General features: G+C 35.8%; 5 protein-coding genes across 8 annotated transcripts; 1 reads left to right on the forward strand and 4 right to left on the reverse strand.

The window, feature by feature from the left end:
• Window positions 1–111: 111 nt before the first annotated feature.
• On the reverse strand, window positions 112–1,459 carry LOC130676415 (diphthine methyl ester synthase). The gene is made up of 3 exons (XM_057482599.1): window positions 1,239–1,459; window positions 624–1,128; window positions 112–541 (listed from the first exon to the last, which is right to left on the reverse strand). Exons 1-3 carry the CDS (start codon window positions 1,371–1,373, stop codon window positions 315–317), a joined length of 867 nt encoding a protein of 288 aa, XP_057338582.1. The 5' UTR covers window positions 1,374–1,459; the 3' UTR covers window positions 112–314.
• Window positions 1,460–1,865: 406 nt separating this feature from the next.
• On the forward strand, window positions 1,866–4,524 carry LOC130676408 (UDP-glucose 6-dehydrogenase-like). 2 transcript variants are annotated; one of them, XM_057482590.1, is made up of 6 exons: window positions 1,866–2,064; window positions 2,144–2,457; window positions 2,573–3,041; window positions 3,127–3,771; window positions 3,868–4,011; window positions 4,078–4,524. In XM_057482590.1, exons 3-6 carry the CDS (start codon window positions 2,580–2,582, stop codon window positions 4,252–4,254), a joined length of 1,428 nt encoding a protein of 475 aa, XP_057338573.1. In that variant the 5' UTR covers window positions 1,866–2,064; window positions 2,144–2,457; window positions 2,573–2,579; the 3' UTR covers window positions 4,255–4,524. The 2 variants fall into 2 exon arrangements, with proteins under 2 accessions (XP_057338573.1, XP_057338572.1); XM_057482589.1 differs by having other exon boundaries at window positions 1,866–2,457.
• Window positions 4,525–6,343: 1,819 nt separating this feature from the next.
• Window positions 6,344–17,489, reverse strand: LOC130676168 (protein patched). Of its 3 annotated transcripts, XM_057482198.1 has the most exons (11): window positions 15,831–15,943; window positions 15,553–15,673; window positions 14,501–14,638; window positions 13,419–13,611; window positions 11,401–11,590; window positions 11,242–11,311; window positions 11,047–11,144; window positions 10,305–10,953; window positions 7,703–10,234; window positions 7,474–7,618; window positions 6,345–7,387 (listed from the first exon to the last, which is right to left on the reverse strand). In XM_057482198.1, the coding sequence occupies exons 5-11, from the start codon at window positions 11,502–11,504 to the stop codon at window positions 7,200–7,202; spliced, it is 3,786 nt and encodes a 1,261-aa protein (XP_057338181.1). In that variant the 5' UTR covers window positions 11,505–11,590; window positions 13,419–13,611; window positions 14,501–14,638; window positions 15,553–15,673; window positions 15,831–15,943; the 3' UTR covers window positions 6,345–7,199. The 3 variants fall into 3 exon arrangements, with proteins under 3 accessions (XP_057338180.1, XP_057338181.1, XP_057338182.1); XM_057482199.1 differs by lacking the exon at window positions 15,553–15,673 and having other exon boundaries at window positions 15,831–15,960; XM_057482197.1 differs by lacking the exons at window positions 14,501–14,638; window positions 15,553–15,673 and having other exon boundaries at window positions 6,344–7,387; window positions 15,831–17,489.
• A 3,045-nt stretch (window positions 17,490–20,534) lies between these two features.
• LOC130676174 (allergen Tha p 1-like) lies at window positions 20,535–22,999 on the reverse strand. The gene is made up of 2 exons (XM_057482208.1): window positions 22,658–22,999; window positions 20,535–22,591 (listed from the first exon to the last, which is right to left on the reverse strand). Exons 1-2 carry the CDS (start codon window positions 22,872–22,874, stop codon window positions 22,368–22,370), a joined length of 441 nt encoding a protein of 146 aa, XP_057338191.1. The 5' UTR covers window positions 22,875–22,999; the 3' UTR covers window positions 20,535–22,367.
• LOC130676169 (protein sneaky) lies at window positions 22,904–27,073 on the reverse strand. The gene is made up of 7 exons (XM_057482200.1): window positions 26,716–27,073; window positions 26,436–26,651; window positions 26,007–26,353; window positions 24,754–24,941; window positions 23,944–24,476; window positions 23,108–23,873; window positions 22,904–23,006 (listed from the first exon to the last, which is right to left on the reverse strand). Exons 1-6 carry the CDS (start codon window positions 26,926–26,928, stop codon window positions 23,163–23,165), a joined length of 2,208 nt encoding a protein of 735 aa, XP_057338183.1. The 5' UTR covers window positions 26,929–27,073; the 3' UTR covers window positions 22,904–23,006; window positions 23,108–23,162.
• Between the last annotated feature and the right edge of the window lie 11 nt (window positions 27,074–27,084).

Consider the following 27,084-nt stretch of genomic DNA (forward strand, 5'->3'; position numbering starts at 1 on the left):
ATTCTATCAAATATTCATGTAATCATCAATAATAAAAAAAAAAAAATCGATTGACGTAAATTTGCTCTACATAATAATTAAAATATTTAAATGTCGTATAGATTTTTTTAAAAATTTATTCAAGTATTCATAAATTTGAATATAAATATATAAACATGTCGGGTAGAGGTACCACTTATGGCCAGTTTTCGTTCCCACTATTAAAATGGAAATTTTATTTTATACTTTTTCATTAATTAAAATAAAATATTAAATGTCCAAAAATAGAATAGTTGCCACAATTGATACTTCTACTCTATGCCGGTTATTTATACTCACGAACTTTTCTGTTCAACAGAATTACTGAGTTTAATTTCACTTGAGGCAAATTGTTTAAGAAAATCGATTTCTAGTGGATGCAAATTTTTCGCAGGAATTACGAGTGAGTGGAGAGGAGGTCCAAGATCTACTGAAGACATTTCTTTCAGTGTACACGCAATTATTCGCTGATCATCGGATCCAACTCGTGCCAAGCCAACAGCCAAACTGTCTTCTGTCAAAACTGAAAACAAAAAAATATATAAGCAATTAATATCAATATAAATTTATGTAAAGTAATTACGGATAATCAACAGAAAAATTACCAAGCTCTTGGTTTGAGTTTCTGCGATTTTCTATTATGGAAATTAATTGTGTTGCGGCTTCGGCGACGGTCATGAATCTTGGAGGCATATACTCTCGTTTCTTCTTCATTAAACTGTCAAGTGTCGGCTCCTTTACTTTGATGTCCAGGAGACAGAGGGTATGAAGGTCTCTTTGAAGGTTCCCGAGGAGTTTGTCATGAAAGCTGTCGGGTTGCCAAGTGTCTGTCCAGTAGGGAATGGAGACAACTTCGCCGTAAGAGTACAGCTGAAGGCCGCAACATCCAACTGCATTTAGAATAGACGCGTTGTGGACTACTTTCACCTGGACACCTTGATCTCGAGCACGAAGAACTAAATCCGTGTGCGTGGTAGCTCCCAGGGGGTCTCCAATCACCAGGAAAGCAACATCTTTTGTTGCTGCTGTGTTTATTATTTCTTTCATGCTCTCGTCGCTCTCGACGAGTTCGCGGTCCGCGATCCTAATGGATCGGCCGTAGAATTTTTCCTGTATGTAAAATTTGATGATCGTTATTTTATATCATCATCATACAGTTTATAAGAATAATTGTTGTGCTGTCACACCATGTACTGACAGTAGAGGAAGATTTTGCTTACCAAGACATCCTGGCCTACAGATAAAATAGAAGTGTAGGCTTCTAAATAAATGTCATCACATTTTTTTATTATTTCAAGACCTTTTACGGTGACATCGGTAGCGTCACCAAGACCAAGACCAATTAGGTACAACATTTTATTGTTTTTTTATAATGATAAACACATGTGACGTTTAAAGCATGTGATACATGAACATAACCTAGTGCACTTGTGATGCGAGCAGCTGCAGCGCAGCAGCAAACCGTGCAAATATTTAAAATATTTCTGTCATATTCTCCCGCCACTTTATTTTGATTTACGACTTTTAATTTTTCTCCCATTTCTAATAATTTATTTTTCGAATATCTAAATTTACCGCGCAAGTAATGAGAGTAATTAATGAATTATTGATGAAAATAAAAAATTTCGAGTATACTTTTTAGTCTAATCAATATAATTATTGACACAAATAAATTTTAATAAAATTATTAAATTTCAATTTTGAAATTTCGCGCCAAGTTGGCGCTACTGTGTGCTGCTGTTTTCAACGTGCAACTTCTGTATGTTGTAGTATGAACTATTAATATCAACTATCATTTTTATTGTCTTGCATTGAGTGAACTGGCCCCTGGTTAGTCTCTTTCTTTTTAACCCGTCAGCACTCCCGTTATGAGCATTTTGCTCACAGGACACTATTCAACTTATAGGATATCGCTGTCGCGCAAGTGAGACACTAAAAACCACGGGAGTGCTGACGGGTTAAAACACGTGTCCATTAATTGCAATTATTTATGAATCAATAAATTTGTAATCGTGCTTTTGCAGTAATAAATTAATAACTAATCGTGTTCGTAAATAATTCATCTCAAATTATTTATATATAATTTTTTTAAATTAATTTTAAACTTGAACTTTACTCCAACTAGTCGGATCAAGAAAATTTCTTATTGGATTACGAGCGGAACTTGATTGTAATTAATATGCGCTAGTGTTTATTTATAAAGAGCTTAAATTTATGAGGTATCTGTGATAAAATACAAGTTATATTAAACTGTAATTCGAAGAATATTATTTCTGAAACGCCAGACTTTGAAATCATATCAAACAATTAGTTGGCGCATTCATTGTTATAAATTATCGGGTACTGTCAGTTGGAGACATTCTCGAATTTATCAGCTAACTGGGCTGATCATTGAATTTATAATTAAAAATTTTAAAAACGACGTTGGATCTGACCTGAGTAAGTACATAATTATTTAAATAATTATATTTTATTTAAATGTTAATTTTTTTTTAATGATTTTAATTCTAAATGTTTTAATTGGAGGTATTTAATAATCGATTTGATGTTTCAGACTTAGAATGACAATCAACAAAATTTGTGGCATTGGTGCTGGGTATGTAGGTGGTCCAACATGTAGTGTAATAGCACTGAAGTGTCCGGATATCCGTGTGACGGTTGTTGATAAGAGTAATGAGAAGATAGCTCAGTGGAACTCGGAGAAACTGCCGATTTATGAGCCGGGTTTGGATGAAGTGGTCAAGAAATGCCGAGGAAAGAATTTATTCTTCTCTACGGACATTGAAGCTGCGATACAGGAGGCTGATTTAATTTTTATTTCTGTAAATACACCGACCAAGACATTTGGGAATGGTAAAGGCCGTGCCGCTGATTTAAAGTACGTTGAAAACACAGCGAGAATGATTGCTGAGGTGGCAACTGATGATAAAATTGTCGTTGAAAAGAGCACGGTGCCTGTTAGAGCTGCTGAAAGTATCATGAATATTTTACGAGCTAATCATAAACCAGGGGTTTCTTATCAGGTATTGCTTATTGTTTTGTTTAGTTTATTGTTAATAAAAATAATAATTGTTAAACTTATCATTAATTTGTTTGTTGTCGTTGTAGATTCTTTCAAATCCTGAGTTTTTAGCTGAAGGAACAGCAATTGATAATTTAGTGAATCCAGATCGTGTTTTAATTGGAGGTGAAGATTCTCCGAAGGGACGCGAAGCTATCGAAAAGCTCTGTAATATGTACGAGCACTGGATTCCACGTGAAAAAATCTTTACCACCAACACGTGGAGTTCCGAACTGTCTAAGCTAGCGGCTAATGCATTTTTGGCTCAGCGAATATCCAGTATCAATTCGCTGTCGGCAGTATGTGAAGCTACTGGAGCTGATGTATCTGAAGTCGCAAGAGCCGTTGGTTTGGACTCGCGAATTGGTTCAAAATTCCTTCAAGCCTCAGTGGGTTTCGGTGGCTCTTGCTTCCAAAAAGATCTACTCAATCTTGTATACATATGCGAGTGTCTCAATTTACCAGAAGTCGCTGCTTATTGGCAACAAGTGATTGATATGAATGAGTACCAGAAGTCTAGATTCTCGAACAAGATCATTGAGAGTCTTTTCAATACTGTCACAGATAAACATATCGCGATGCTGGGATTCGCATTTAAAAAAAATACTGGAGACACCAGAGAAAGTCCTGCTATCGCTGTGGCCAAGAATCTACTTGATGAAGGAGCCGTTCTTCACATTTACGATCCCAAGGTATTTTATTTACTTTATTTATAATTATTAAAAATTCCAACAACTTTAGAATATAAAAGATATATCTTAATAAATTTTGTTTTTATGGTTCCACAGGTAGAAGAAACTCAAATAATTGATAATTTATCAGCTCTAGATATCGATGACGTTAAAAATCGCGTTAATATTTTTGACAATACGTACAGTGCTACCAAGAACACTCATGCCATTGTCGTATGTACAGAGTGGGATGAATTTATTGTAAGTACACCTCATCAAGTGTACAAAAACGTATTCTTCTATTGTCTAACATTCATTTATTTCCAGGAACTGGATTTCGAACGTATCTATGCAGAAATGACCAAACCGGCGTACATATTCGATGGTCGTAAAATTCTAGACCATGAAAAATTACAAAAGATTGGTTTCAATGTCCAAACGATTGGTAAACGTGTGTCGCGAATCGCCATTTCCAGGACTTGGGGCAGCCCCACACAGATGTAAATTTTTTATAACTAATAATAATTTCAAGTATTAATCGCATTTAAATGCAGTATTCATTGGTAAACTACTGATGACGCAAGTCATTAAAAAGCAATATTTAATGCAATTTTGCAGCAGTATTTGAATTTTGATGTATATTTTTGTTATTTTTATCAGTATGTTAGTCTTTAATCAACTAATCACTATTATTGTTATTAAACATTTGTAATATTTTTATAATATAAATTTATTAATTGGTATTAAATAAACAATCAAATATTTTATTTTTAATTCACATATTTTTTTTATTTAAATTTCATTAGAGCGGCGTCTCATATTACCACCGGAATCACTGGCGCCAAAATTCGAAATATAAAACATTTTTTTTCTTTTAACTAAACGAATTTTCATAATTAAATTAAATTTCTCACTTTATTTTATAAAATTCTCTTCGCGGGAAACGTATTTTTAAAATGGCCGCCTAGAGCGCGCCACTCTGTGGCCCAGGAATTTACCAAATTTTAGCTAAAGTGGGGGTGGGAGAATGAATCGCAAAGTCGATTGGTTTGTATCAACTGGCGGTCCAATAGCGGCAGTCAGTATCATCGATAATGACAGTAGTAGCCCAGATCCTTCTTTACGTTTAAATTGAAACACAGTATCGCAGTTAATTCGCGGAATTATCCATAAAATTTATTGTTCATAGTAATTGTTTAATTAAAATGTGGAGTGTTTGTGAAATTTAAATTGTGCAAAGTGTCTGTGGTGTTGGTAAGTGTTGAGTGTTCAGTGCTAGTGTAATGTTGCGAATTGCTGATGCTGATGACTTCCAAGTTCCTGAGCAAAATCATCTGGCATCGTCTGGTGGGAAATAGCAGTTAAGTGACGTTTTTTTAGCTGCAATGCACTTGGAGCAATTTAAATTAAATCTCTAAGTGTATTAGGACACCCTTCTGCATATTATTTCCCCATCAAGGTTTGTTTAAACACTTGAGTGTTTTTTTTTTTTTAATTTTTTAAATATTTTTCTATCATATTCTGCCGCCATTGTATTTTGACGTACGATTTTTAGATTTTTTCCAATTTCTAATAACTAATTTTTCAAATATTTGAATTTACCGTGCAAGTAATAAGAATAATTAATAAGGGTGCATTCCAAGGGGGGCAGAGCCATTGTCCAAAAGACATTTGTTCGATGCTAAGTATCCGATATGCGGCAAATTGTCGAGTGGACAATCTTGTCGAAAAAAAATCTGAAAACCTCCTGACCCTGCGGGCCAGCCCCAAAACTTTCCGCTGTTTTCGAGCTCGTGGAGCTCGGAAACATTATTACTTGTAAATTTTTAAGTTCTTCGAGCTCAAAAATTTGTTAGACCGGTAAAACATACCTTCACTGAAAAATTATAATTTTTGCCCGACGATATCTTTGGAACGAATCGATCGATTTGAACGTTCTTGGTGGCAATCGAAAGGGCCCACCGAGAGTTAGAACTAATTATATTTTGAAGTAAATCGGGCAAATGGTTTATGAGTTATATGCAAAAAACCAAAAACAAAAAAATTTTTTAATTTTTATTCTTCGTATAACTTGTAAACTACATGACCGATCTACCCCAAAATCTAATCAATTCTAAGTTTTGGTGAGCTCTTTCGATTACCACCAAGTACGTTCAAATCGGTTGATTCGTTCCAAAGATATCGTCGGACAAAAAAAAGATCACACACCATAATGCGTTCAAAAACCCGCGATGGTTGTCGTAGTATCAGGTATTCTTTCGCTCTTCTAGTTTTAATTAAACCTCGTGACTTTCCACTTACTAATCATCGGGATAAATAATTATCATTCTCGTGTTTGTGTGAACACGCCCCTAGAAGTTACATCTTTCTCTTCCCGCGTAAATTTCTGCACATCCCCCAAGTGTGATACTTGGGAGAAAACCAAAAATTAAAAGTTTAATAGAATATCAAGAATATTCATATAATTGCATAAAAATACATAAACTGTTACAAAAAAAAAAGTATATTACAATATTTTTTACACAATTGACATAATTAACTCAGGAGTCTTCGTTAAGAAATTATTAAATTACGTTAGCATTTTTTTAAATATTTTTTATTTTTTATACAAATTATCACGAATCGTACAATTCATATATTGAGGAAAATATTTAAAAATAAATAATAAATAATTTGTTTTTCGTTTACGAATTATACATATCAATTATTTTAATAATAAAATAATAGTAATAATAATAATAATATTATTACGATAGTATAATATAATATATTACTGATGAATCGCACACATGCACACTTGATATGAGCATAAAATAATGTTCCTCATACATATAATTGATTAAAAAGTAATCGACAATTTGGATGCCTCACACCCAGAACTTATTAACCGAATGTAAGACTAATATAGTCGCTTCCACGCAATTGTATTGGTAACAAAATTACACAACTCTTATTAATGTTACGTTCATTCATGACGTTTTCGTTCCATTCATTTGTAAAATAATCATTCTTATGTACAAATTATAATTAATAATAAGAGACTTATGCACAATTACCAAATACATATTATCAGTAGTAATTAAAATAATTATAATAATAGTAATAATAAAATAGTTTATCAGTTAATTAATCAATTAAAAAATACATGCTATATAATACACATTTCTCTATTATTTAATAATAAATTCTAGTCAGCCTTGTGTGGATTATCGCCGCCGCTACAAACGCAATATCAAAGCAATAATTAATATCACGTTTTTATTAATTAATACCGCACTAAGTGCTGAGCTCGCGTGATATTAATTATTGCTCGTATATCAGCTACTGTATTATTATTAAAAATATTTTATCTTTATCTTTTTTTCGTTATTAATATTTATATTTATCTATAATTACTTATTTTTGTTGTTTTTGTTGTATAAAATGCTTGTTGCAAGCAAAGTGGTAGTTTAATTGTTACAATGATTAGTATTATATACTTTTTCATTGATATTAGTAATTCTACAGTTACTGCTTTTACTACTGTTAGTACTATTAGTACTACTGCTACTGTTGCAACAGGATTTTTTTTGTGAGCTTGATCCTGATGGCGGTGAAGATGAATGACGACATTTGTCGCTGCGGTCTACCATTCCACCTGCACAAGAAAATCACATTTCATTCAATTATTGCTGATATTTTTAATTAATTAATTATTTAAATATTAATCCAATGGACACTCACCGCTCATTGGAGTATGGACTTGAACTTTGATATTTGCTGTAGCAGTTACTTTTGTTGTTGTTATTATATGAGGAGTTGATGTAAGTACTGGTGATGTTTGATTGTTATCAGACACTCCACCATTTCCGCCTCCACCGTTGCAATTCTGAATAAACATAAAAAAAATGATATAAATAAATAATTTGTTATAAAAAATTCTAGTTGATTTTTTATAGAAACAAATATTTACCTGATTGCTGCATGTTGATGTCGTCTCTACTTTGACTTCCGGCTGGACAATAATACAAGACTCTTGAGTACTATGCCAAGAATTGGGCTCCTCGGTGATGGTGGTAAGCGAGGGCTCAGCGTGTAATTGGTGTAAGTGTCTCGAGGAGTTATTGTCAATTTTATGCGGCCTTCGTGGTGGTCCTTCTGGTGGAATTGGAACTCGGTAGTGGTGTCTTTTGCGTCGTGTTACTTCTGGCGAAGCGGGCGGAGTTGGTGTTGCAATGCGATCTGGATGTGCTTTTGGCGGTGTTATTTCCGAGGAAGGTCCGATCAGTGACAAGAGAATCGGGAAGAAGAACACACCGTTTACAACACCGATGCCAATGAGAGAAGATAGCACGGGGAAAAAGTACCGCACTATAAATTCAAAGTCCGAGTACGCGAGCATTAAGATCGGTAAAAATGTAACTACAGCACCATGAATTACCGGACCGAGCATGTGTTCTAATGCTAATTGTACTCGTCGGTCTCTGCTGCTTCCAACGCAAGTCACAAAACTCAAACAGATGTCAGCAGTAAAGTGGACTGATATACCAACACTTATGACAAGTAATACCGCTGATATTGCATTCAGTTTCATGCCAATTAGCCCCATCACTCCAAATAATTGTAAAACAATTCCTGCCTGTGATATTCCGACTAACAGTGCGGCCCATACATTCAACAAAAGAACCCCGTTAATTAAAACATTGGAACCTATAGCGGTAGCAAGCGCTACCATTAACCACTGACGTAAATTCATGTACTGTTCCCAGAAAATAAAGGGAATACCATATGGAAAATTAGGTAAACCAAGTTCTCCAAACTTGTTGCACAACTGGCGAACATTTCTTATCAACTCAGTTATCTCTGACGTTGAATTAAGCCGATGAAGATAGAATGGCATTTGCGCGTAAGCGATTGCTGGACTTTTTTTTATTATCAGATCTGCGTCTTTAAGAAAAACCCATTCTGTCGGTTTAGGTCGTAAGCTTGCCTGAGACGCACCGTATGTCAATGCGTCATTTGTATACCACGCGCTCAAATAATTATAAAAAGCACGTGGATTAATTATACCATCCGCGTCAACGAGTCGTACCTGAGTTACCAATTGCTTTTCAACCGGATTATCAACTTGGCCTGTTTGTACAAGCAATTTGTAAGCAAGTATTCCATGATCACTGGCATTTTTATGCCATCCTTCTTGTGTTATACATCCGTCTTTGTAGTCTCTGTCAAATGCCACCTGTAATCCTTTGAGCCAATCCCGAAACAGACTCAGCCAGAACTGAGGTAATTTACCGTCGTCTGTCTTGACAACATTTTTTATGCGAGTGAATGCATAGTGATAGTCGTACAAAAGTTTTTGGTTATTTGGATAATTAAAGTCACTCTTAGTTACCGCAAACATGTTGTAGAAACCGTAATGTTTTGATTGAGCCTCGAGGAAAATGTGTTCCTTTGATTGTTGCGGTACCAAATCACCCAATTCCAATCCATCTTCAATATTTATTCCCTGCAGTACACTGCCGATAAGAATAATAGCAAATAGTATCATACCAAGTATTTTAGTAAGAGGCCGAGTGATAAATGGACCGTAATAAAAGTAAGCAAATCTTCTAAATGTGAATCTCTCTGACAGACAGTCTTTTTGCGGGTTTCTGCAGCAAACTATTCTGTCGCCATACTGATGATGGTGACAGTAGTGCTGGTGCTGTAAAATTGGTTCATCATCCTGTTCCTTTGCATCTGCACCGTCTTTGCGATTGTTTCTGTTAGCATTATTGCTGTCACCTTCACCATTTTCAATGCACAATTCATTCTGTTCGGCAAACTTACAGTCAGCACGATGCATTCTTCTATTATTTGCCGTCACATTTCTAATATTAACTGCCCTACTATCTAATATCATGGGAGTTCCCCTTCTATTGATATGTGCAGCGGTCGTTGATGTCAAAAAACAGCAGCACAGTAGATCCATTCTGCCGTTTTTTCTTCTACGCAGATCGAGACTCAGCATTGCCGGAAACACGACGACCAACGCACAAGTAATAAGTATTGAAAGAATTGCCGCTTTTAACGAAAATGATCTTAAAGCAGGAATGGGGAGTATCGTCGCAGATCCTAATCCCGATGCTGTGCACATTCCTTTTAGTAATACTGAGAGTCCAATTCGCTTGGCAATCATATTTGTACGATCAGAATCACTCATTAGTACTGTGCCACACGGTATTGCTAGTGGTCTTGATTCTTCGCTGCATTCTACTAATACATTACACGAGTCACTTGCATCTGCATGGGTTATTAGAAAAGTGTCATGACAACCAAGACCCACCAGGAGAAAGGGTAATACTTGAGTGGTAATTACGTTGAAAGGCACTCCTAGAAGAGCGCAGAACCCAAGTCCGGCTACTATTGTTGCACATACAAGTATCACAGCAGCAATTCCCATCCCCGCTTGGGAGAACATTGGATTTCGCCAACGGAAGAGTACAATACATGTGTAAGAAATCTGTAAATTAAACAAATAATTAATAATTACATTAATAAAGAATTTAATAATAAAGTAATGATATACTGACCACGAGCCCGCATCCAATGCCGATGTTTTTTAATGACATCGTGCTGTGTTTACCAATTATGTCATTCATTGTGATGGTACTGAATGCATATGAGTCATATTGCAAAAGAGATTCATTGTTGTGGTAACGAGACTGCTGCTGTAATTGTTTAACTTTATTTACAAAATTACGTTGCCACGATTCCAGCACTTGGGAAGCTTTCTCTGGAGACCATGCGATGTGATGAGTCCTGTAGTCTTCGGCGAATGAATCATAGAGCTCATGCTCAGACAGTAACTGTATAACAGTTTGCAATGCAGCAGCGTAGGTCAAGTGTCCAGTTCTGTTGCGTTTAGCACCGCCAATCAACAAGCCCTCAGGCCAGTGCATAAATTTAGTCGCGAACCCATGACAGCCACCAGTTAATTCTCCCCCTACGTCTGGTGGTCGTCGTGAGTTTTTATTAGGCGCCGTTTCAGGGCAGTGAGGATTCATCGGCTCTAGGCACGGTTTTCTTTGAAACCCATGCGTTATTCCGGTCCTTTCCATGTACTCTTCAAGTATGTGAAACGGAAACTGGGATATCATCGATTCATTTGTATTTTTTATGTACTCAACTATTTTCAAAGGATCCAGTTTCGCCCAACTATGACTGTGGTCTGGAAGATATCTATACATAAAATAAAATACAAATAATTTAATATTGTCCGTATTTATTTTTATTGGTCTCGGTGCTTTTTTTTATCACTTTTTTTATACTTACGGAATTTTAACATAAGGTTCTGGACCCATGAGTTTATTTCCTTCCCAAAAGCACTCGAGCGGGGACATGACGTTACACGGGATAATTTTTTCAAAAATCTGTTGATTTAAATTCATTGTTAGTTATCAAATTATACATAAATTATTATACACGTTAATTAACTTTTAAAAATATATAATTAGCATGCGGCAGTACCTGCTCGGCGTTAAAAGTTTCGAAGTCCGGTATCGTCATTCTAACGCATATATCTCTGAGACTCCACGTTCTGTAATGAAATAAAATGATAAAACACGTGTTTTATTATTTAAAATAAATGGTAAAAAAAAACTAATGTGCATAAAATTAAGTGCTTACGTTTCAAAGAGCTCGACGGTGACTTGCATGGCCTCTGAAATAATATCTAAATGTTCCTTTAATGCTTGCGGATTCAATACATTTGCGCCGGTATTTTTTGGCATCGAAATGATCAGCTGATGCGACTGCAGGGTCGACTCTCCGAGCCATTCTGCCGCGTAGTTAAGCTCTTCTTCAAGAGTTCCGCCTTCTGCAAAGCGCATTAATAATAACAAAAAATTATTATTTATTACAGTATTGTAAAACAGAGGACCTACAATATAATACAGTAGATAAATTTGTATATATACACTAATATGTGATGAAGTACTAAGAAATGATTTATCCAATTATCCCTACATGAGTTCTTTTAAAATACAAAGCGGAACCTAGGCCTCTAAAAAAAATAGTTTCAGAAAAATTCCCCACTGGCAGGGAATTGATAAATGGTCTTCTAGTATCATTACTCGAATATCAGCTCTACAAGTAATTTATAAATATATATATATATGTATGTATATACACATGTATATGTATCAATCTATATCTACATCCAATTAAAAAAGGTATTTTAAATAGGTATAATAAAATCAATTAAGCATAATGAGTTTTTAAAATGAAAAAATGAATAAAAGGTAAAATATGAATATGGAAATGGAGTGTTGGATTGCTCAATTTTTATTGGTTAAATGAGACGTCAAGTAAGAAAATAATCAACGTAATGATACAACTAATTTTCAAGGATGAGAGACAAATACCGTTTGAGGCGCGTAGACACGCATAATGTAAAAGACTGAGAGGGATACGAAAAAATAAGAGAGAGCGGGTGAGATGGAAAAAGAGTCGAGACTCTTTCTGGTCGTCTTGGTCTTGCTCGTCGCCGGGGTTAAGTTTCAGTTGTATAGGCACTCGTAGCACGCAGCACCTATCGTAGCCCCGGCAGCATCATCAACAGCAGAGACTCACTCAACTGACTAGGTAACGTACACGCGCTTATACAGTCACATATATATGTATATATATACAAATAAACGTGTCTGCACACTACACGAGGAAACTGAAAGAGGGAGATAGAGGAAGAAAAAGAGAAAGACTGAGGCGATGCGGGCCACCCATGGCGACCATTCACTGCGTGGAACGGCACACGGACCCCATCCCATCTTGTGGCGGCGGCGACGGTGCTCATCATCATACCATACACACAGCCAGCATCGAGATGCTGCTAGAACCCTCTCTGCAGTCATCATAACGCTACTCTCATTACGTCCATAAAATACTCGACAATTAACTAAATATTTATGTCATTTATTGATCGAATCTCGTGACTCGGGAGGTAGATGCTGGACATACGTACACGTGAGATGAGATCCCCTGTTTAATAAGACCTTCCACCATCACCGGTTTGGTGCAGTAACAACAACAACAACAATAACAACAACAGATTCCTGGTGGTAGGTCTCTCGCACTCTCTTTCTCTCTCTCTCTCTCTCTCTGTATGTGTGTATTATATACATATATATTTATATAATATATATACAGTGTACATACTCTTCTCCCTTGATTTAAGTTTCTCTCTTACTCTTTTCCTGCCCGAGCCGGAAGGCATGCTATGAGAGACAGAGAGACAGAGGGGGAGGGGACAGGATCTAAATGAAAATGTCTATAAGCAGCAGCCGCCGCGGGTTCTTACAACCCATATACAGTTCGACTGCCTTGTTGCCTTCTTTTTCTACCACCTCTACAAGCTTCGTCTTCGTCTTTAACTTGTACTTCTTCTTATTCTCTGTCTCTACTACATTTTATATTTTTACTCATTTAAAGTCAACATAATATATGTACACAAGAGTGCGGTTTCTTTTTTATTTTTTCTTAAAATATACCTAAACTTTGATTTCCGTGCCGACAAACGAAAGCGGTAAAGATTGTTAGAATAAAAAAAATACTTAACTGTAACGAGGGTAGTTCGGGGTTTGAATTATGAGAGAGCTGGGAAAAAAGGTCGGGGTGTGTAAGTAACTGATGTATTATTTGATATTTACCTTCGACCCACAAATATTCCACTTTGTTTCGGGTTTTCACGGATTTTAGAGCAATGCTGAAGGTCCCAAGGATAAGGATAGAAACAAAGAGTACCTTGCCAGCGTTTCTCTGGAGAAAGTCTGCTATTTCACCCAAATGCTCTTGAAACTTCGCTCGGAACCACAGTGATGACCTCTGACCGCCTGCCTTGCCCTGTCGAACAAACCTGAGCGTGAGCGAAAGTTGACAGCAACACACACACATATATATATATATATATATATATATATATATATATATATATATATATATAAATATAAATATACATATGAGCATGTAAGCATATGTATACATAGATAACAGTTCATTTAAATCAGCACATGCGTTAAATTTAAAAGTAGACCGGGAAATAATGAAAACAAATGTGGTCATTCTTTGGTAGATGCAAGCAATAAATTTATGGTAGTGGTAGGAAAAATAAATAAGCAGAGTATTTAAAATTTAAAATGAAAAAATGAAAATATAAAATGAAATAAAATAAAATTTTCTTCACATAAACGAGCACGAGGGACCGAGCGCAACATTGCGAGCGGCAACGTTGCACCACTACCTGCCGGCTGGTCACCGCCGGTGGTGGTTCTCTGATTCTGACAATGTGGCTCTTGGACCACCCGCAACAATACGCTTATCTTTTCTGTTTGAGAATAAGAAAAAAAGTAAAAAAATACCAGAGAGAGAGAAAGACGAACATAAAGAGAAATTATTCTTCCGCGTCATTGCACTAGCTTTAAAATATCGGTAATTGATTAATGTTAATGTTGATTAATACTGAGATCAACAGATGATGAAGAAGAAGGAGAAGAAAAAAATTAGTAATAGCAGAGAAAACAAAGTTGACAGCTGATGGAATAATTATGATAGGGAGTGCAGGAAGAAAAAGCGCGGGGCGAAATTGTTTTTAATAGTAGGAAAAATAAATATGCATATGGAATTACAGATGATAAATAATGTAATAATAAAATGATCGCGGGCATGATGTATAATGCTAATGCACAGTAATGCCGGGGTACACAGAGCTCCAATATTTTTCCAATAGACTTACGTGATTAGCTTATGTATATAGCCATGCGAGTAATTTTATATCCATCAGTGGTGTCAGCCCCCGTAGCCTTCACCGCCCAGGAAACCCCCGGGCAGTTCCACTGCTCTGTATGTTGGTATAGATACCAACTTGCAAGGCCTGCGAACCGTGTAATTTTCAAATGCAAATCAGCCAAACGCGAATTAAAACTATGTAATGATGCAAGTAAAATATGAGATTTTTCTTTGATCGGTTTTGAATTTATCGATAGAGCATTGATTTTTATGGTTGATCGATAATGATTTTATTATTGATGGAGACTTCAAGTTTCGGAGCTAAGGATGGAATTTTTTTTTGGTCTCAAGCTGTACTGGGGTAATAATAATAATGGGGAAAATAAATAACATATTGTTGGGAATTCGTCGAAATTGAACGAAAGTCAAGTGGGCGGAGGTCGGCGGCGCTTTTCCGTTTTACCTCCCAAGCGGAAATTTCTGAGAAAAGCCGTTGTGTGTATGTGGGTCTAGTCTAAAAGGGACCATTGCCCGACCGACGTCCTTCGGTATGTGACGCGCGCGACTAACCAATCGTTCACACTGCGCTATACTACAGTACACATATACTCTATACTTTTACACTGGTTAGATTTTAAAAAACTTTTTTGTTGTTATACCGATCGAATGTTCGACTCGTCACGGACCATTTATTTTTCCTTTTTTTTTTCATTATTATTATTATCGTATTTTTTGATTTGTTGCCATTTACGATTGCGATTTCGACAGATTTACGTATTATAGCGATAGAAAAAGAGAAAGGACCGTGAATAATAATATAATAGTCACTAAAAAACGATAAAACATGTGGGAGAGAATTTTAAGACGATTAACTTTCAGACTATTACTCAAGTATTGGCCCGTCTGTTCAATTCAATACTTCAAATTTTTTTTCTCTAAAAAAAAAAAGTAATAATTAACAATTTTTATTTATTTATCATATTTTTTCTGACTTAAATAAATTTTAGCTCGAAATCTCCAGACTCGCTGAAGGTCCAGCCAGCGAATAAAAGTAGTTACCAGTATTGAGATCAAGTACTTAAAGAAGATGAATAAGAAGAAGAAGTCACTCGGACGAAAAAAAATAATTCCGTGCAATGCTCAGTTTCAAATTAGCATTTTAAAGAGTGTACAGTTCAGTCTACAAAGTTAAAGTTTTCATTTGTTAGTTTTAAGGTATTAAAGTTTCAAAATTATTTTAAAAAAGCCGCTGAAAATGACTCGCATTTAATAAATGTATAGATATTATGTATGGTATTTAATAATAATGCAGAGTCAGGCTAGAATATTTCACACACCTTTTCGACTTGATCCAGGGCAATGGCAGCATCTGTCCAGCTCGGCCTGATGTAAATATTGGACATATGCCTCTCGTCGAGGTCGTATGACTCGAGGGATCTTTTATTGGCATTATTATCTTTCCTAATGTCATTTTGCGGATGCGAATTTCCTGGTTGGTTATTGTAATTATTATTATTATTATGATTATTATTACTATTAGAATTATTATTACAAGTACTAGCACTAGCACTAGCACCAATAGGGCGTCCCGCTAGGATCCCTGTAGGTTCTGTCTCAGAGACCATGATCTGTCATGCATCTGCTGCTCGCTCCCACGAATTTTCACTTTTAAATTATTAACTGTATTTTCACCCTCTATACTATCACGTATCGGCGATAGTACACCACGTGTCCGCACACACTCGTGTTCTTGGTATCCAATTTTAATCGTCGTGGTCGCTGGTATTTTTCAAACCTCCACATCGACCGCTTTTGATATAATAATTGGACTGCACGAGCAGTAAAAATTTTTCTTTTTTATCTGGAAATTATATATTTTTTAAATTACACTTGTAATTCACTTATTTTCACTTGTTTATATTTTTTCACACACTTGCACACTCGTTGGTTTGATTCACGGGTTTTGAATTTACCCGCGTTTTTTTAAATTTTATTTAAATTCACTTGATTTGTTTTTTGGAGAATCAGAGCTCGGTAAGCCGCTGATGCTGCTGCTGCAGCTCTCACAAAAAGAATAAAAGGAAGCGGCGAGAAAAGAGAAAAATCGAGCTAGTGCTTGTGTGGTATTTTGTGAGTGTGTGTGTGTGTGTGTGTGTGTGTGTGTAAGTGACGCACTGTGTTAATATTTAAGTGCGGCTGTAGTAAGCCTTTCTCACTTTCTGTATTTAATACACACTGTACTTGTACTTGTACTTATACTTGTTGCTAATATCAATATTAATATTATTATTATTTTTATTATTATTACTGGTGATTTAAAAAAAAATAAAACCGCGTATTTTTAAACAGAGCGATTTAAATAAAAAGTAAACACGTAACTTGTGAGTAAATAATTTAAAAAATAGTAATCAGATGTGTGTTAGCGCGTGGATAACCTGCACACGACTTGCGCGCTTAGCCGTCAAAGTTGGTACTGAAGGAAGCTCTCTGGCACTCTCTGGAGCTGTTGCTCGCTGCTACATTTCTTTCGTAGTCGTGTAGGCTGGCTCTGGCTCACTCCAACTCCAACACGGCTTTCAGCGCCAGCCATAGTTGATATTTACTCCCCACCAGGTTTACTTTCCTCTCTCGTCATCTCCCTCGCCCACTTACCCCGGGGATCTGCGGGCTCTCTCGGATACTTGGGTGAAACGTGTCGTCGTCGGTTGTGCGTCACAGTCAGGATCGTATCCTTAAGTAAAATATCTTCTTAATTAATTCACTGCAATTTACGTTATTTTTGAATAATCTCATGGAGATTTTTTTGCAACAGGTGTCAAGAACTTTATGTCATTCATCGGAAAACTCGTTGACGGAATGATGAGTTGAAAAAACAATTTGGAGCAGGATTTAGGTACGAGGTGGCGCGGATAAAAATAATCTACGGCACTGTCCTCTGCACACAACTTAAACCCTGATCGTAATGATAAGACAGGAGCACTAACACTAGCGCACATGAGAGCTGATGAGAGAGAGAAAGTAATCGCATACGAGGATTACCCAGATGACGATGCGGCTTATATACTGTCCAAGTTGGAACTAATAACAATTTGAATCTCTATATAAACTATATTTATATGTATAGAGTCGCGGTCGTGGTCGCGGTCGCGAAAACGCCGGTTCTTTAATATTGATGCCGCTACTTACATCATGATGAACAGGAAGATGATAAAATATAGTGGCAATCAATTATGAATATATAAAATAAATAATAATTATTATTTTTTATTATATTGTCTGTTCGGCGTTAGATAAATTACAGGAATGTAAATTTTCACCGGAAATCCATCATCTCGAATAAATTCTTGTGAAGATGCTGGTGCCACGAAGACTGATAATGATTAATTATGTATTTACGTTTGTCTGAAAATTAAAACCGATAAATAAAAGTAAAAAATAGGAGAAAAAAATTTCGGAGCAAAGAAACGACTTTGCTCTGACACAATAATTTTCGAATAGAGTGGAGTGTAAAATTCAAACTCGCTATCAACACTGTTTACCACGGATGGAAAATAAAAAAAATTCTCCGATTAATATCACACACAAAATGGTGTTAGTGAATATCCGAGACCGCCCACGGCGATGTTTGAGGACCACCCAACGCGTCTAACTAACTATATACATCTACATACATATATAGTATATACATATATATGTATATGTATGATACAGAGTACTAGATGGTATTTCAATACACGAGCATGTACGTGTGATTTACTTCACAATCACAATTCGTAATGTACATTAGCTACAGCGAATAACATCGCAAACGTCTGATGTTTTTATTTCATTCATTCATTCATTCACCAATTCATTCATTCAACAAACAACTTAAAACTTAAGTCATATATTAATTTATCCTGTTTGTTTATCCCATAATAAATAAATTTCGTCAATGTATTTTCTGTCCGCGGAATCCCGGCTCTCCCGTCTCTCCCGCATCCTGTGCGCTAGATAAATAACACATGAAACTGTGTCCAGAATAAACAAACGTGCTTTTAACTGGCAATACATAAATAGCACATCATTTATCGGTAATTAAATTATCAATCAAGAGTTCAAATACATTTGTCGTAACTCGCTAAAATTATTTATTGCGTAATGAAATAACAGATTAACAAGCTCGCATAACTATCGACATTCTTATTTTATTATCGTGCATTTTAAATATTTAATAATATATGAACTGCTTCGATCGGAGTGGCTGCATACATGTATACATATATATCCATATATATATGTTTATATACACCTATATGTTGATATCCAGGTACACACATTCAAGTGCGCGCCCAAATGAATGTCTGCGAAGCGCGTGGATATAGAGAGGGAGTGGTTTAACTTCCGTGTGTGCAATCTTAGTAACTTGGGTGGTCCAGGGCGCGAGCCTGGTGCTATAGACAATGTTTAAACCAACGACGGTTTTGACGTGTATACTAACCGGTATTCGCCGCCACTCTATTCCCCCACCGCTATACTATACTCCACTCATACATATACACACAAGCATATACCTGTGTGTGTTTATATATATATATAAAATATATAATACATAAAAATTGTAATCCTTATTGTTTTGGTTCTTAATGGATTCCACTGGGAGTACATTAAACTCCAATTTAACCGGTGCTTATTAAAAAAGATAGTCGATTAGATGAAGAGGATGATTTAACTGAAAAAGTAAAAAATAAGATGAGCGAGTGAATTTAATGATACATAAGTATCATTATCTTTGGTGTGTACATCAGGTAAATACATTAACCGTAAAGGGGTGAAGCCTGAAGCTCTGGAGCCTCAACTACCAGACAAGACAGCCAAGTCTTGGTATCGGTTTTGGTCTTGCTCTTGTTCTTGTTTCCGTTCCTCGACAAGAGTTAAATAATATAAGTTTACCACGTTAGAGGGCGCAGTACCCAATATATATATTTGAGTTACTGAAGCCAAAGCCAAAGCCTAAAGCCCAACAAGTCCAAGTAAAGTGAAGAGAAGACAAGTATAGAGTAGAGAGTAGAGTCGAGATAGCAGTACAGCATCAGGCTGGATGTTGGCTGTTGTTGTATCGTAATCGAGAGAGTAAGAAGTACAGATCACTGAGACGACGACGGAGTACGACGACCAAGTACGACGAATACAAGGTGGGTGGTCCGCCGACGGAGATTTGCCTTTCGCTAAATATTGCCTCTGCGCCGCGTCCTCATCGTGGGTGGTCTCTTCACAATGTGGCGCGTTCAAAATCATGCCGTCCTTGCTATGCTGTATTTGTTCTTTCCTCTACAAGTATAATATATATATACATATATATTATTCTCAAGCATTTCATACCCAGAACCGAAAACTGAACAGACAACAGTATGAGGCCTTATACTCTTGACATTACTACTATATATTACAAACCAGCATTGCTATGAATTTTGTTGCTTACACTTACCGCTGAGTAATATAAAGAAAATATATATCTTGGAATAAATATACTTTAAAATAAATATTTGAATTCCCGCTGATGTGTGCTCATAAAGTATAATGTACTACTTCTACTATTCAACCCCTCCAACGCGTTCACACGTATAGCGAAGATAAAATATATAAAAAGTTTATGAAAAAAGGCTGAAAAAATATAAAAAAACTTGGAGCTTGATGCGCGCACTGATCGACGCCACGTGTGTGGTCCTCGTCGCAGCTCCGCGTATACAACACACTCTATATATAATAATAATAGTAATAATAATAATATAAACAACACGCGCATTAACGTAAGCTCGACGCACATGACAGCTACAACTGCATTGATGCCCAAGACGTCACATAACTAGAATTAGATCATGTAGAAAAATCGCATGGACAAGACGTGTCTTGATTTCGCTTTAAAAGTTTTATCAATCAATCACATCCAGGTTGTATGCATAATTAAATCCCTGTCAATTATTTTTTTTTACCTCTAGTTGACATGCTTTTAAGCCTACACGCACATCAGATTCTCGTTGGCGTCTATTGTTTTTTAAAAAAATAAAATTATATATCTGCATGCGGTCAATTATATGTAGATTATAACTTGATAGGATCTCCCTAGAGTTTGATAGAGAAAAAAAAAAAGTAATAAACGAATCTTTAATCGGGACTTAAATCTAAGGATTATAAACTAACTTTCAACGTAACATTTATACTGACATTTATATATATTATTTTATTTAGCTTTTTTAAATAATTCATTGCTGAGCGCGGCATTGACTTACGCAACGTCAATGCGAATATTTAATTATTACTTAGAATATATTTTTTTTAGTATAATGGTTAATAAAAAAATTTTATTGACTGAAACGCCGGTAATTGGGACAGAGTCATTAATTAAGAGGCATTTAATGTTGAATTAAAAATTTATTTACCGTGTAAAAACCCGGCGACGGGGTTTTTAAAGCCAATGAGAGTCATAATAAGCCGGGATTGGAGGATTGTATGTAAAGTAGGCTCAAGTAATAGCGAAAATAATTATTCAGGAAAGCTGAGTAAGGCCGAATGCGCGCAAACATATAACACGTTAATACGGGCAAGTCATTAACAAGCAGTGAATTGAATGTACATTAGACCCAGCAACTTGGAGTAAGAGTAAGAGACCCGGTAAACATCATGTGCGTATGTGTACTATATATACGTTGTATTGGGTTATATGTTGTTCAGTTATAGCCGAGTTATATAGCAAACCAAGGAGAGAAGTTATACCTGTATAGGCCGGGCGCGCGTAGACCACACACAGAGCGTCGCTCAAAGAACGAGCGCGGGCTCGGGTAATACATGGTACGAGTGGAGCCTGGGCTAGCGCAGATGCAGTGGCCCATAAACAGCGAGCGGCGGACCACCCAACACGCGTTAAGAAGAGACTTTCAGAGTTTGTTCGTTCCTCGTCCCCGTACCGAACCCGAATTCGTTCGCTGCGCTTCCCTGCCTCCTTACTTTACTTCACTCTTTCCATTATATTGCTGTATACCTACGCACTAACACAAAGACCTCTCAGGGGACTGTAAAATTGTACTATTCTATTTGCGCGTCAAGAAAGATGGGGGCGAAGAATAAAAGTTGACATCCATTTTTAACCTTCCTTTTTTCCTTCAACCTTTAATTTTTTCCTTTTCCTTTTTTTTTTTACTTCTAAGTAAAATCCATTTATAAATATATACAGTGCCCATACTACCCGCCGCCCTATGCACAAGTTTAAGTTATCATGCTGAGACATGTCTACCCGTATTTAGTCGACGGAGATAAAATTTATAATTTTATAAAATATTATTTAAATAATTACGCCGGCTCGGTTGTACAGCCCACGTGGAGATATTTGCACATATATGTAAGGATATATATTTATAATGTTTATGACATTCGGCGGATTTACCCTTGGCGGCTTTAAAAATATCGTTTTTTTTCTTCTTCTTTTCTATTTCTTTGTACTTGTACAATCATCTCTCTCGCAACCAGCACAACTCACAAAGAATACTATATGCTATGTGGAATTCCGGGAAGACTGGCTGTTGGTATACGGAGGGGGATATCTTGTATTGAGGCCCACCCACGTTCCGTTACACGTTACGTTATGTACATCCAGTACTTAGGTGAACCATCAGTTTCGCATGTAACTTGTCACTAAATCGTCCGTCTTAGGAGCCGTAAATTTTTAATTTTATTTTTGTATGGAGTAAACGTACCCAATAACAAACAGACACACACTTTGAATATAAATACAGTCACATATATCATGAATCATGACTCATCAATCATTGAATTATTAATTTATTTGTCCATTCACCCGAAATATATTTAAGCTTCAAATTTTACAAACTACCAAGTTACTAAATAGCCATTGTCGTCGACTTAATTTCCTCTTCATTTCCCTCATTCTGGTTCTGGTTGAGGTAACGTATTCTATAACCACCTGATGGGTCATATTTAGTCTCCAACTTGGACCATAAATCCGGACGATTATCAATTAGATGATGATACATCACATTAGCGATATTTTTTTGTGCTGGACTGCAACTTGCGCACTCACTTGCCAGAGCATCTGGAAGATTTTCTGTAACAAAAATTTAATTTATATATTTTATAATTGCACATAGTAAATAAAATATATGAAACTTACTTTTAAGCTCGGCACCATCTGGAGTGCAGGGTTTCTCGTCCATTAGACAGCCGACATAATTATTAAGTAGCCTTTCGTTTTTGATAACTGAGTTGATATCAATATTATCATACTTTGTTGAGTACATGCCCTTGTTATTTACAACCTCCGCAGAGACAAAACTGCAAACAGATGCAACTGTCACAGCAGCGAGCATCAAAATGATAAACATCTTCATTGTGCCAGTCTATTTAGCATTGATGATAAACTCCAATGCGGTGTAATGAAATGCACGTGCTAGTGGCTATCGGATACAATGATGATGCACGATTTATCCGGCGCATGTTTTAACCCTTTTATTAGATCCACTCTGCACAAATAAATCACTGGTCTTATTAACTCGATCTTATTAACTGCACGTAACATTTGCATGCACGTAATTTATCTATTAAATATATTTTATATATATACTTATAATATTGTCTTATAGTTTATATAATGTCTTAGATAACATCAATTTTTTTTATTAAGAAATCACGCAATGGTGCCAGAAATAAGATTCATCAGAAGCCGCATTGATCCTCGCGTTTTCTTCGTCCGAATCTAAAACATCCGACTCGTCATTGCTGTCCAAATAATCTGGCGTGCATGCGTAACATATTTCTCCGATGTCTCTCCAGCAGTCGCTGCAGTAAAAAAATGGACAAACTTCGGTCGCGCATTTGTGAAAATTTGATTTTCTTCTTGGCTCCGTTTCGTTGCAAAGAAGACAACGCGGCCGCCCGAAAGCGAACCATCGGATCCAACCGAACCAACGTGGATAGTCGGTTCTCAATATCAACCACAAATCGACATTACGTTCCAATAATTGTTCCCTGACCAAAACTCTTATTCGACTTCGTTTGAATTCATTGAAGCGCAATCTTCGTCTCTGGATCTCAGTGTACAAGTAAAGAATACGTCGCTCCTCATGTTGTGGATAAAAAAATGAACACATTTTAGATCTTAATCTTTTAATATAACCGTCGATAAATACTAAAATCCATATTATTAAATAGGTAACGTATATTTTATATAAAATATAGCTTTGAAGTTTACGAGGATGTGGAAGACATTCGATGTTAGATACCGATACTTTTGCTCGTCTTTTAACATTAAATCGGTTAAGAATATTGCGCATTAATGTGGCTATTAATCCTACGCCGCGAACGGTTACATGTAAATTATGATCACCTTCCTGCGAATAAAAAATATATATGATGATAATAATGATGATGATGAAGATTTAAAAAAATGAATAAAATTACCTGAGTAATATCAATTTTTCCATGTTTGTGAACAAGAAATAGAGTAATGTACAAAAGATAATCAAGAATAATAAAAGTAGAGGCGGTAAAAACTTGAAATATTAATTTCAAAGTCTGGCCAATTAAATTCATCCGTTCGCGACGGATTAATTTCATAGAATACGGATCAATGTATCGTGAGCGTTCAACTTTTCTGAGTGGCAATAGAGTTGGAGTGCCTTTGAGCGTACGTCTTGCATCTAATTCTTTGAAAAATGTTGTAATGTAACGATTGTCGTGCTCGATATTCATGAGATATTTATCGTGATACTTTTGAGCACTTCGAACAATATTGAGAACGATAAATGCCAAGCAACGTTTTATTATCGTCATTATTGATAAAAATAAATCACGGCGATATGTAAACTCGTGGAGAACTGACTTGGCAGTATCGCTGGCATCGCGTAATCCAACGAGCTCTGAAGAATTTACTAAATCAATTTTGTACTGTAGTTGAGCGTCTTTGGAACTGTTTTCCAGATATTTTTGTGACTCTGTATTGTCATCGCAATAAAAAACGACAGATTAATAACTAAAAAAATATTTTTTTAATAATGCGACTGAGCCAGTAAATGAACGATAGTATTTTTCAATCTTTTTATATACAAGGATTCAAAAAAGTTAAAATTAAAGTTCTAAAAGTAATCAATCAAACAGCAAAAAAGTATTTTCTTCATGTAATTGTAATTTAAATTTGAATGATGTAAGTAAGAATTGAAGAATGTTAATTTTCTGGCCGTGTTCATTCACTGGAAAGACCACCCTCTATACCTTTTAAACCGTAATATCCATCGCCAACTCCAGCTTCGATATTACCATCAGGATTACATATGTTAGCACCCCCCAGGGACTCGACAACTTGACAAGCAAAGTCAAGTTTCATTGGCCAGCACAGAAGCCAAGCGCCAGCCCATGTAACGGCGTCGTAACACTGGTTATAAGACTTTTCAAACATATATCTTAAATAAAAATGGAAAAAAAGAGAGAGAGACAGATATTTATTAAATAATTATTATAACCCAAGTAGCCAAGTCCCCTCTACTTCGAAACTGTAAAAATTTCATTATTTCTGAGACAGAAATTATTACAGTTTCAAATAAGACATTGTCTAATCAAAAAAATCCATGTGGGATTGCATGGGAAATCATAGGAATCCATATTGGAAAGTATGGATTTATGTAAGAATCCATCCCTATCCAAAAATTCCCATAGAATCCATTCAAATGCGACAAAAACCGCATAGAAACCAATACAGTCTATAGGATTCTATGCGGTTTTTGTCGCAATTGAGTGGATTCTATGGGAATATTTGGATAGGGATAGCAATGACTATAGGAGTGTATGGATTTATGTCAGAATCGATGTAGGAAACCATGAGTATCTGAATCCCCATATAGGATTTTGATGATTTTTATGGTATTTGTATCAATAACGTGACGCTTTTTGTTAATTTCCCAATTCCTAATACAAAACTCTCGAATGAATTTTGACATGGTGCAGATTCCTATGGGAAATCATCGTGAAAGTCCACATTAGATTCCCGTATGGATTTTCATAAGAATCCATGTGAGAATCTACATTGGGATTTATGCTGGATTCCTACAGGAAACCACATGGTAATCTATCCGGAAACGCCGAAAATGTGGGAACCCACAGAGGAATTTGCTGGATTCCCATATGGATTTTCAGTCCTTCATAATATTGCATTCTACTAAAAATACATTAGAGACCGTAAAATTTTGTGTCCATAATGGTAATTACTCTATAACAAGAAGCAGTCGGTTGTTACAGTGAAAACTATGTAATACTTGAAGTTTTTTATACGCTGACCCTGTTTTTGCACTGAAAACTGTAATTTTTTCGTGTAGGGCCAACATCTGTACGTCTTATTTATACAAAAAATTTTGCTATGAAACAAACAAAAATTGTCTTGTCTTTTTTAAAACATCGTAAAGTTGTATCTGTGCTACTTGGGAATTATTAATCTACATAATTTAAATACCGAGTTTAATATCTATCATTACCGGCATCTGTCAGAGCCCTTGGTGAGCTGGTCTTCACATTTGCTCTTAAGTTTTTCTCGATACTTAGCCTCGTAATACGCCGCCGTCTTCACAGAATCCTCTGTTTCATTAGCAGTCGTACTATTTCTTTTAAAAATCCGATTAGTATCAAGCACTAATTTATAGCGTTTTTTTCTGCGTTTATCTTTAACTTTTTTAGTCTCTTCGTCAATGTAATCATTTTCTTCACTAAATTTCTTCATCGCTTCTTTACCTTCTATTTCTTCAACAAACGGCAACATTAATTTTTTAACCGAGTCTGATACGACTTTCATGTTGGCTTTATTTTCCTCCATTCCCAGCATTACCTTTTTAATTACAAATTAAATAAATAATTAATTAATTACATAAATACTGAAGAGCTAAAGTATACGGTAATTTATACTTTACTTGTTTGAAAGGTTCGAACATTAAATTAACTCGCATTTTAGTCAAATTATAATGTAGCTCCGATGTGCAAGCAAATGTGCGGACAATTTCTTTGGCATTATAAGTTAAATTAAATATTGGACCAGTAATTAGGTAGGCTATTACAAGAGTTTTTAGTACACCTCGACCAGTGCGTCCTAAGAATGACGGAATCATCAAAAGACAAATGCATCTTATCTATAAACGGACCCGATTCTTCCATTAATTAATTAATCTGATATTTAATTTATTATTTACATACTTGTATAGAAAACGCACATCCAACTGACATCATCGTAACAATAATAGAGCCCAGTGCAAAAGTAGTGTAGGGTTGAAACCCCAAGTCGAGTATTACAGCGACGTAAAAAAAGACAGCCAAGGAAAATCCAAAAAAAAATCCAACAACTGCTCGGGTTTTTTTGTGAGTACCAGGAGGGTCATGATATAAGTCACGAATAAATTTACAATTCATTTTATTTATTTATAAATAATATATTTATATTTATATATATCTATATATATATTTTTTTCTTATCCGTTCTACAAAGCCACTGCAGAAGTAACCTAATAATAATTATTCATCCTAAACTCTGTGTGAACTTTATATCACTTGTGTGTGCGTGTGTCC

The sequence above is a fragment of the Microplitis mediator genome, chromosome 10 (assembly GCF_029852145.1).
Source record: "Microplitis mediator isolate UGA2020A chromosome 10, iyMicMedi2.1, whole genome shotgun sequence".
NCBI lineage: Eukaryota > Metazoa > Arthropoda > Insecta > Hymenoptera > Braconidae > Microplitis > Microplitis mediator.

Excerpts from the sequence above, each read along its gene's own strand:
- LOC130676415 (XM_057482599.1), bottom strand. The coding sequence starts at position 1,373 with ATGTTGTACCTAATTGGTCTTGGTCTTGGTGACGCTACCGATGTCACC. Across the intron at positions 1,129-1,238 it reads CTGTAGGCCAGGATGTCTTG|GAAAAATTCTACGGCCGATC; the intron begins GTAAGCAAAATC and ends TTTTACATACAG. Across the intron at positions 542-623 it reads AAACTCAAACCAAGAGCTTG|TTTTGACAGAAGACAGTTTG; the intron begins GTAATTTTTCTG and ends TTTTGTTTTCAG.
- LOC130676408 (XM_057482589.1), top strand. The coding sequence starts at position 2,580 with ATGACAATCAACAAAATTTGTGGCATTGGTGCTGGGTATGTAGGTGGT. Across the intron at positions 3,042-3,126 it reads AACCAGGGGTTTCTTATCAG|ATTCTTTCAAATCCTGAGTT; the intron begins GTATTGCTTATT and ends TTGTCGTTGTAG. Across the intron at positions 3,772-3,867 it reads TTCACATTTACGATCCCAAG|GTAGAAGAAACTCAAATAAT; the intron begins GTATTTTATTTA and ends ATGGTTCCACAG.
- LOC130676168 (XM_057482197.1), bottom strand. The coding sequence starts at position 16,118 with ATGGTCTCTGAGACAGAACCTACAGGGATCCTAGCGGGACGCCCTATT. Across the intron at positions 11,591-13,418 it reads GGAATATTTGTGGGTCGAAG|AAGGCGGAACTCTTGAAGAA; the intron begins GTAAATATCAAA and ends TGCGCTTTGCAG. Across the intron at positions 11,312-11,400 it reads ACCGTCGAGCTCTTTGAAAC|AACGTGGAGTCTCAGAGATA; the intron begins GTAAGCACTTAA and ends ATTTCATTACAG.
- LOC130676174 (XM_057482208.1), bottom strand. The coding sequence starts at position 22,874 with ATGAAGATGTTTATCATTTTGATGCTCGCTGCTGTGACAGTTGCATCT. Across the intron at positions 22,592-22,657 it reads AGATGGTGCCGAGCTTAAAA|AAAATCTTCCAGATGCTCTG; the intron begins GTAAGTTTCATA and ends TTTTTGTTACAG.
- LOC130676169 (XM_057482200.1), bottom strand. The coding sequence starts at position 26,928 with ATGAATTGTAAATTTATTCGTGACTTATATCATGACCCTCCTGGTACT. Across the intron at positions 26,354-26,435 it reads TGTTCGAACCTTTCAAACAA|GTAATGCTGGGAATGGAGGA; the intron begins GTAAAGTATAAA and ends GTAATTAAAAAG. Across the intron at positions 24,477-24,753 it reads TGGATATTACGGTTTAAAAG|AGTCACAAAAATATCTGGAA; the intron begins GTATAGAGGGTG and ends ATGACAATACAG.